The 10,794-nt window shown below is 41.2% G+C and overlaps 1 protein-coding gene across 4 annotated transcripts in view; it reads left to right on the top strand.

Moving 5' to 3' along the window:
- Positions 1–6,343: 6,343 nt before the first annotated feature.
- LOC101893228 (mucin-2) overlaps positions 6,344–10,794 on the top strand; it is a 345,912-nt gene continuing 341,461 nt past the window's right edge. Inside the window, exons 1-2 of one of the 4 annotated variants that reach the window (XM_059127347.1) lie at positions 6,344–6,448; positions 6,890–7,110. In XM_059127347.1, coding sequence (XP_058983330.1) covers positions 7,096–7,110 — 15 coding nt within the window. In that variant the 5' untranslated portion in view covers positions 6,344–6,448; positions 6,890–7,095. The other 3 variants (XM_059127346.1, XM_059127345.1, XM_059127350.1) reach the window with 3 other exon arrangements.

Below are 10,794 nucleotides of genomic sequence, written 5' to 3'. Positions count from 1 at the left end.
CGCAGAACAGGAACGTACAAATTGTTCAATATCTTTATCAATTGATGACCAAAACACATAACGTCTCGCCAATTGCTTCATCTTGGTTATACCTATATGAGTATAGTGTAACTCTTCTAAGACTGCCTCTTGAAGTGAAGTTGGTACAATGACCCTTTTCCCTTTGAACAATATGCCGGCATCGATGGTGTACTCCGAATCGACCACATTTGAGTTACGTAAATCGAACAAAATTTTGGAAAGCATTGCGTCATTCTTTGTTGCGTCTCGAAGTGATTTGAAATTTAATTTTATTGAAGTAATTTGATGTATTGTTGACCCGCAAATTGAATGTACTTCTTGATCAATTAAATTTGTAGTGCCAATCCCTGATTTAATTGGGGCCCTGGAGAGACAATCGGCATTGACATTTTCCTCGCCCTTTTTCGTACTGACTTCGTAATTATATCCAGTGAGGAAAGCGGCGTATCGTTGAAGTCGAGATGACGTCATTAGGGGCAATTTCGAATTTTGGTGAAAAATTCTTGATAACGGCTTATTATCCGTTATAAGCTTAAAAATTCGGCCAAATATGTACTCGTGAAAATGTTGAACCGCATACACAATTGCTAGGGCTTCCCTATCTAATTGCGAATAATTTTGCTCTGCTGGAGTAAGAGACCTTGAGGCAAACGCTATCGGTCTTTCTTGGCCGTCAATAATGTGCGACAAAACACCAGCTATCCCGGTGGGACTAGCGTCGCACGCAAGCTGTACCGGCAAATCGGGATTATACGGCATCAATACGCGATCGCTGGAAATTTCTCTTTTCAAAGCATCGAAAGACTTTTGGCATTCCGATGTCCATTTAAAAATAGCGTTTTTGAGCAGTAAATTGCGCAACGGGGTGGTAATTGTAGACGAATTCGATATAAATCTTGCGTAATATGTTACCATACCCAAAAAACGGCGAACATCTTCTACACTTTCTGGTTGGGGCATTTGTAATATGGCTTGTACTTTTGAAGGTGACTTTTGGACCTTGTTGTGCCGTATTACGTGACCCAAAAACTCCATTTGATTGTCAAAAAATTTGCATTTTGCCATATTAAGGTGCAGATCGTACTTCTGCAACTGGGCTAAACATAATTTTAAGTTTGCTTTGCACTCACTCAAAGTCTCGCCATGTACCACGATGTCGTCTGTTTTGGGCACTTCCCGTAAAATTTGATCTATAATCCTATTAAATTCCGCCGGGGCAGTTTTAATGCCGAAGGACAGACGATTCATTCGAAAAGTCCCTTTGTGGGTCGAAATGGTTTGAATTTCGCTTGACTTTTGGTCCACTTGCACATGTAAATAGGCTTTGTATAAATCAAGCCGACAAAAATGTTTAGAGTCCCTGAGACTATTGAAAATTGCATCTATTTTCCGAATGGGGTAATGAGCATTCACAAGTCGCTGGTTGACTCCCACCTTGTAGTCAACGTAAAGGCGCACTCCACCGTCAGCTTTAGGGATGACCACCAGTGGTGACCCCCAGTCACTATTGGCAACCTTGGTGATTATGCCAGCCTTCTCCAACTCTTCCAGCTCCTTGTTAACACGCTCGGTTAAGGCGTATGGAATTTGACGCTCTTTTGTATAGGTTGGTGTGGCATCTTCACGCAATTGAAGTGAAACTTTATGGCTAGGGATGCAGCCAATCTTTTGTTGAAATACAGCTGAAAATTCGGAAATGTATTCTTGAATGTCGCTCGACTCACCGATAGAATTGGTAACCATGTTGTTCGACTTATGTTCGTCTAGCTCGTTTAGATTAATTCCTAGACGACGTATCCATGTACGACCAATTAACGCCGAACACCCGTCTGGGACAACGTAGAGATCATCGATGAATGAAACGTTTTTGTATTTTATATTTACTCGGACTTTCCCATCTGGTACGAATTTATCTTGGGTGTATGATCGGAAAACGATGTTTGTGGCGGTTAATTGGTTAGACAATTTTAATTTCCCAAATTCACTCCTAGGCAAAAATGAGTATCCAGAGCCAGAATCTACTTCAAAAGATACCACTCTACCTTCTATGAAGATATTCGCATAGTAACGCTCAGCATTGGCATTTGCGTAATCGTTACGGTACACATCCACGATTTTATAAATACCGTACGAATCATCACGTACTTGATTCGTGGACGCCTCCCTCGTACTGGGTTTACCCCGTCGTCCGGCATTAGGACCATCCGCCAAAAGTGAAGCAATGCAGACTTTTGCTACATGCCCTTGCTTGGCACACAAGTTACATTTAAGATTTTTGTTAGAGCGACACTCCTTCGCAAAATGATTGTTTTTGCCGCAGCGTAAACATAGACCGGCAATACCTAATTGCTCGTAATTGACTTTACGCTTCTGTTGCCCCTGACGAGATTTGAAATTTTTCGATGGGCTTTTATTAAAAATTTTATTTATATCCGTCGAATTTGAAGAATTTGCCGTTGCTTGGGACAATTCTCTGGCGTCCATCTTCGCAGCCTCTAGAGCCAATGCCTTCCCAACAATTTCATCAATTTTCGCCGTACTGGATTGAAGAAGTTGTTCGCGTACAGTATTGTCACAAAGGCCTCGAATAAATTGTGCCCTCAAAAACACATCGGCTATGGACGCTCCACATTTGCACGGTGAAACAAATTCGCACGAATTAATATCAGTACGGAGTGCAGCCACAAAATCTGCCACTGATTGCCCTTGCATCTGATATTTTGATAAAAATTTGTGTTGTGCCACCAACACATTCTTTTTCGGTGCTAAATGATTTTGCAAAATGGTTAGCAATTCATCGTATTGCAGATCTGCCGCTGCTCTGGGCGCTGCCAACGCCGTCACCATGTTAAAGTACTTCGCACCAATAGAGTTAAGAAGCAACTTTGTACAGTACTCCTTATTAGCACTGACGCCCTTCATTGCAATGTAGTTGTTAAACCTCTCTATATAATTGGTATACATTTCCTTTGCCGGATCAAAATGATCGAAGTTTGGTACCAATGTCGTGTTGATGCTGGTGTTGCTGCTGCCTTGCGCTGCACTTGAAGTAGGAGCACCCAAAGTCATCTTCGATATTTGGCTAAACAACGCCTTTTGCATATCCATAAACGCGGCAAATTGAGATGCATCCATTTTGTTATATTTGTGTTGTTGTTAAAAGCTTGCACTTGCTTTAATAGAAAAAAAATATGCAGAATATTAGTTTTCCAAAATAATATTCCACTTTTTACGCTCGTCGCCAAACTGTTGTGTCTTGTTGAGACTGATGAATAAATAATGCACGATCTTTACGTTATAATGATAATGATACTTTATTATAAATAGCTTAATCTACGATAATGCAAAAAGGATCGAATTGAAAATGGTGACCGGTTGCTTTGATTGAAATGTACGAATGAATACAAAACAAAGATGCTGTAGTGACAAGTGCCATATGTTGCCACATCGTCACGAGCAGAAAGTATCACAATACAATTACATGGAGTGTAACAATGACAAGTGGTTACGGATCTCACTTAAGTCACCACAAAAATACAGCAGTTGAGGAAACACGGAACATTAGACGAATCATTCTCCATATACAGTTTAAATCCGTTTTTTGTTACAGAGGAATGCTTTGAGTCGGTGGCAGGTTAGAAGGGACATCCTTAGCACTTTGTAGGAGCCAAAAATCAGCCTTATAGAATCAAACAGTATTTGGAGAGAGTATCAGAAAGGAAATAGCCGAGGCATGCTCAAGAGAAGGTACTAACTTCCAGTTTATACCCCCAAGAGCTCCACATTTTGGTGGCTTTTTGGAAGCTGCGGCTTCGTACCACAAGTAGTACATCCTTAACTCACGAAGATTCGGAAACAATTGTTATCGAAATAGATGCAACCCTGAACTCCAGACCGCTAACCCCTATTTCTAGCGATCCAAATCAACCAGCAGCATTAACACCTGGTTATTTTTTTGTGGGAGAGCCTTTATCGGCATCAGCGAAACAATTGTCCACATCATTGACAAGAAGATGGAGATAGTATCGCATGAGTTCTGGAGCCTTTGGTCTACGGAATACCTAAGTACTCTTCAAGAAGGAAGGAAATGGAGTACACCATCAGCAATCGTTGAGCTTGGTAATTGGTCGTTATTAAGGAAGACAACATGCCTGCAATGCAGTGGCCCCTAAGCAGAATAACCCGAACATGCAAGGGTAACGATGGAGCCGTTCGTGTAGTGGACGTAAAGACACAAAACGGTTAAGTTAAAAGAGCCATAAACGGATTAGCTCTTGCAACACCTGTTGGATCTGCTAAGGAATCAGACATATATTATTGATTCCACAATCAACAAAATCAGAAAGGATGAAGGAATGAGTCAAAAACCTTCGCCAACATGCAAGTAAAAATGAACTTTCTGGTAAACAAGGTGAAGAAGGAGGAAGATATTGCAAAAGCAACACAATCAATTATTTTCCTCACTTCGCAGTTCATGCAACTTTCATCAAGGTTAGAACATATAGAAGACAACTTCATCGATGTATTATCGGATGCTCATCAGAATCGTATAAGTCCATTACTACTTACCCCACATCAATTGCTGATCGAGCTCCAAACCATTAAGGCTCATAATGCGTCATATCTGAGACTTAAGCCACTATATTCCATAATGTAGTAAGCTCGTTTTGCTCAGCACAACATTAAACAGAACCTATGACACACGCGCAGTTGAGCTCGTTACCTAACACTAGCAGGTAAAAACCATTGAAATCGGAAGCCTTCCAGAACTAATAAAATCGACAGCCATTCGCCATCATACCATCAGTTATCTAACTCTTTGTGTTGGAATTGAAGTAGCCATATAAGTCGCAGTCAAGTTTTGCCACTACAAAACTTCCAAAAACTTAGGTCCAACACCCATACCCCGGCTACTGACTGCGTCATTGACCAGACAGTTTATTGAACGTTCCCTGTTCAACGTGGGGGAGAATGTTCAAAAGAACATATTTTTGATTAACATTTTAAGTTAAGTTTTAATCATTACTTTCCAATAATTGGACACTATTAGATCTGATATACTTTTTCATGAGCGGCAGTAGGGTTTTTTTGAACTGTCATTCACAGGTACAATGAAACAATTATTGCTTGACCGCTCAACACCACCGAAAACCCTGTCCATGATGGTATTTCCCCCTCCCAATTTTCGACTCATCAATTTCAACGGTGCCCCCGATTTGTAGTTTGGTTTGGAACGAACTGTAAATCACAAGTTGTCCCAGTCCACCGCTGTTGAATATTAATGGACTTCTCCTCCATTATATCTTCCGATGTGCCTTTCCACATAGTCCATATGATTTGGTAAATGGTCAAATGTGAATTTTCGAAAACGTTCCTTTTCGTAAGGAAGGATAGAAATCACATTTTCCATTCTTGCGGTTCCGGAATTTTTTAACAACCTAAAAATATCATAATAAAAATATTGATGTATAACTTATGTTTTATTACTTACCTCCTCGCCCAACCATTACAATTAACACCCCTCGACAATTTTAATATGTGGCCCTTATCAAATTTTAACAATCCCTCCATTGGAATCAGGCCACACTCCTCCGACTTTTTAAGCACTGTAGCCTATATGGTTCCATTTTTCCCACCATTAAACTACTTGACTATGTACGAAAATTTCACAACTATATTTCAAATTTCGATATAAAGTATGTGAACACTTGTCGCACAGAAAATAACGGTTCAATTTTAATGTGCATAAAAAATAAAAGTTAATTTCCTATGTGCTTTCCATTCTTCTTTTTTAACACATTAGTTAAGAAGGAGAAAGATGTACTTTAGTAACAAATCGATTTTCTTTTAAATTTCACAAAAAATTTTATTTTTAGATTTATTCGTTTTTGAAAAAGCCTGGGTTATATACAACTCCAGGTTCGCCAAGTAAAAGTTTTCAAAGTAGTCGACCTTCGGACGGGTCTTGAGCTTTTCTCCTCTGGGATATATCCAACTCTGGCATCGCAAAAAAATTGGAACCCTATATCTTGGGAAGTACGGACCCATCTCCGAAAATGTTTTGTTGTTGTAATAGCTTTTACTTCGATTATTGGTGTAGAAATAGCAAAATTAAAAAGGGGACCCTATATCGCGGGAAGTATTTATTTCCCCCGAAAAAATGCATTTTCGCCATTGGTTGCCATTTTCGTTAGGGTCGAAGTTCGTCATCAATTAGAACGATAGATATCTTCGGGTGGCACCTCCTAAGTTTGTCCCTGTTAATCAAGCATATGCTTGATTTAAAATATTGCAGATATGGCAACTACTCCGAAATATAGACACTGAACTCGATCAATGCGTACAACCAAATGTACTGTATTATTGTGATTTTATGAATTGTTTGATGCCGGTATTGTGTAATCTGTTCCTGCTCATATTGACAATGGTATTGAATTCCATGCCCGTTTCGAAATGCATTTACTAAATTGGGAAAAGCATGTCGCAGTGACTTGGTTATAACAACATTATATGATATGTATACCGTATGCTGTATTATCATATGTATAATTTAGTGGCCAGACTTAGTAAATATCTATGTATATTTAACAGTGCTTTTGCATTGGCTACATACTGGAAATATGTAAAATCTGGCAACACTCTGCTTACTGAGTTTCCAGAATTCTATTAACTTTAACAACAAATTAAACAATTTGTGATTAAGTGCCCGGGATATATAAAAACGGAAAGAAATATATTTTGCAAATGTGACTACGTCTGCCAAGTAGGCATGTAAGCTGCAAAAGAGTCTGTAACATATTGGTGGTAGTTGCGTATGTTAAACTTCCAGTGCTACTTTTCTCTATACCCTTTGTTTTGTTGAATTTAGCATATACTCTTAAAATTGCATGTTGCTGCAAATTCGCGTCGCAAAATAAAAACCCATAAGATTTGAACATTGTAAATGATCATTAATTAACAATGAATAATATTAGGCAGTGGCTATTAAGGAACGCATTAAAATCGAAGATGCCCGACATTTCATAAAAGATGTGAAATATTGCAGAGGAGCCAAGCGAAATATTGTATTATGGAATGGAAAAGAAGAAGGTAATTATGAACTCTTCTCATGCATTTTCACAAAGTAAATTTTTTGGACTTTTATTGATCAGAGGAACTATTTTTTTTTTATTGTATACAATAAATATATATATATATATATATATATATATATATATATATATATATATATATATATATATATATATATATATATATATATATATATATATATATATATACATATATATATATATATATATATATATATATATATTATATATATATATATATATATATATATTGGCTTAAATCTTCTTCTTTAGTAAAACCTCTTCATTTTTTTTGAAATTTTTCCCAGAGGTGGGTATTTTTACTCTAATTCCGGAATATTTTTTTTTTGGGTGACGGACCCGCGAACCCAGATTTTTGACTACAAAGTCCGGGTTCAAAACCCGGCCCGGATATAGACAATATAGGTATCGTTCTTCTGAAGTTATAGTCAAATTATCCACTTTTTTGACCCTGATTCTTTATAAAACCCCCAAAAAGTCCAAAAAGGGCCCATTGTGTGCGCATCCTCATTAACCGTGCAGAATGTGGAGCCGTCAATCTGCTCTACCAGCGCTGATCCTCTCTGGTCAGTCCTAAGGATTCCATGTCTGCACCCCAAGTGCTGCCGGCTGGCGCCTTGAGAAACCTGTTCCTACTTTTCATCTTGTCGCAGATAGCTGTGGCTTGCGCGGGCGACTTGAATATGCTTTCGAATGTGACCCCTAGAATCCTGGGCTAGTTCGTGGTCGGCATTGAATTCCCCTCGACCTGCACATTCAGCTGTGTTCTTTTTCGGGTGGAAGCATGCTATTCTATTCCTCACGTGGAAGTTTGCAAGCTCAGAGAGATAGGGTTTCAGCCTTTCGCTTATGTCATCATCATCCGCATAAGTTACGATCTCTATGCCGTCTGGAGGGCGAGGAATTCCGGAAATGTAGAAGTTAAACAGTTCCGGAGATATCACCCCACCTCGGGGAACTCCCTGTTTCACTCTACGGGCTTTGGACTTCTTGTTCCGGAATTCCACGTACGACTCGCGTCTACACATATAGTTGATTATCCAACGTCCTCAAAGTCCTATGTGCTCAAAGCAGTATGGCATTATTGACCTATCGAATGCCTTTTCCTTACCAACACTCTTCTGTCACACGGCTTGTTCAATTTTCTACTAATATGTGTGGAAATGGCGTGTAATGCTGTTGTGGGACTATGTTGTGGATGGAATGGTTGGCAACTGGATAGGGGTAAAGCCTCAAGAGTCTTAGCTACTGGCGACAAAAGCGAAATCGGCCTGTACTATTTGCCTTTACCGGCATCCTTGCCTGGCTCCAGTAGCGGATGACATTTGCAACATCACCCGTCGGAATCTGTGGTGGTTTCTCCTCGGCGGGAAGAGATCTGATACGACGTAGTACTCTTCGCTTCGCCCTGTCGCTATCAGGGTGCTCGACAAATTGTCGGTTAAAATACTCCGCGCACATCTTCGGATCAGTCGCCGTTACGTCGTTAAAAGGGACTGAGGTCCTATCATGCTTTTTTCCAGGGTTCTAGAGCGACGTAACCGTTACCCTCAGCTTACTTATATCGGTTCCAATGTTGCAACACTTGTAGCCACTTTTCCCTCTTATGTTTCGATACCAACCGCTTCTCTGAAGCGACGGTGAATTCTCTGAACTCTGGCCAGTGTGCTTTCCCATGGTTAAGGAGAGTGCGGTGTGACACTATGGTTGAGTCTGGCGAACTGTGACACTCTCCTCTTCTTCGGGTGTTCGCATCCTCGTTAACCGTGCAGAATGTGGAGCCGTCAATCTGCTCTACCAGCGCTGATCGCCTCTGGTCAGTACCTAGGACGGAATGCCACAACTCATGGTGGGCATTAAAAAAACCCCTAGTACCAGGCGATTATATGGTTCTCAGCTATTAATCGGGGGGATATACTCGTTAGGCACCTCTACCTCGGCAGTTCAACACTTTACTGCTACCCTCATACGTTCCATGTATGGGTCATTAGAGACTAGATCAAGCGAGATAGGCCTGTACTGAACAGGAACGCATATCCCCCTCCCCCACTTCTGGTGCGATCCTTCCTTAGTACGTTGTAACCATAACAACGTTTTAGGCTGCAATTTTCATTCAGCTTGGTTTCCTATAACGCTGCGATCTTAATATTCCTTCGATACATAAATTCCACTATCACATCTTTTTTGCCTCGGAGTCCGTTGCAATTGAATTGCAAGAACGTTGCACAATCCGGAGTTGGAACAGCAACATGTGGCGTTATATCAAATCGCTGATTCTAGGATTTGTAGGGTTGGTACGGCGGAGATCATCACGCTAATCCCGCTGGCCTGCTGGGAAGTTTGGTCTTACCTCGGGTATTTGACCAGCCGATTTATGTATAGAGAGCGGCTGCAGCTTTGATGATGTGTCGGAAAATCCTTTCTGCTACCCGCACATCAGAAGGGTTGATCAGTTCTCTGAAGCGTCGGTTGGTGAATTTTCTGAACTCTGGCCAGTGAGCTTTCCCATGATTAAGTAAAGTGCGGTGTGACACTATGGTTGAGTCTGGCGAACTGTGACACTCTCCTCTTCTTCGGGTGTTCGCATCCTCGTTAACCGTGCAGAATGTGGAGCCGTCAATCTGCTCTACCAGCGCTGATCGCCTCTGGTCAGTACCTAGGACGGAATGCCACAACTCATGGTGGGCATTAAAAAAACCCCTAGTACCAGGCGATTATATGGTTCTCAGCTATTAATCGGGGGGATATACTCCTTAAGCACTTCTACCTCGGCAGTTCAACACTTTACTGCTACCCTCATACGTTCCATGTATGGGTCATTGGAGACTAGATCAAGCGAGATAGGCCTGTACTGAACAGGAACGCATATCCCCCTCCCCCACTTCTGGTGCGATCCTTCCTTAGTACGTTGTAACCATAACAACGTTTTAGGCTGCAATTTTCATTCAGCTTGGTTTCCTATAACGCTGCGATCTTAATATTCCTTCGATACATAAATTCCACTATCACATCTTTTTTGCCTCGGAGTCCGTTGCAATTGAATTGCAAGAACGTTGCACAATCCGGAGTTGGAACAGCAACATGTGGCGTTATATCAAATCGCTGATTCTAGGATTTGTAGGGTTGGTACGGCGGAGATCATCACGCTAATCCCGCTGGCCTGCTGGGAAGTTTGGTCTTACCTCGGGTATTTGACCAGCCGATTTATGTATAGAGAGCGGCTGCAGCTTTGATGATGTGTCGGAAAATCCTTTCTGCTACCCGCACATCAGAAGGGTTGGGCAGTTCTCTGAAGCGTCGGTTGGTAAATTCTCTGAACTTTGGCCAGTGAGCTTTCCCATGATTAAGTAAAGTGCAGCGTTCAGAGGTTCTAAAATCGGGCAACCTGCTTATGGAGACGATTATCGGGAGATGGTCTGAGCCAAAAGAAATGACGGGTTGTCAAGTCGCGTCATTTATCGGACCGGGTGACAAAAGCGAAATCCGTCTGTACTATTTGCCTTTACCGGCATCCTTGCCTGGCTTCAGTAGGGGTGCCACTCGGCCCATTTCGGGCACTATGTGGGTGGCTAGCGACATGTTGAGAACTCTCGCCGACCCTTGGCGTATCCAGCTGTTTCAGCATTACCATTGAGATTGCGTCTTTACCGAACGCTTTGGA

Source organism: Musca domestica, unplaced genomic scaffold (genome assembly GCF_030504385.1).
Source record: "Musca domestica strain aabys unplaced genomic scaffold, Musca_domestica.polishedcontigs.V.1.1 10, whole genome shotgun sequence".
Classification (NCBI taxonomy): Eukaryota; Metazoa; Arthropoda; class Insecta; order Diptera; family Muscidae; genus Musca; species Musca domestica.
Note: the sequence above shows the minus strand (reverse complement) of the source record. Positions and strands in the feature narration are given on the sequence as shown.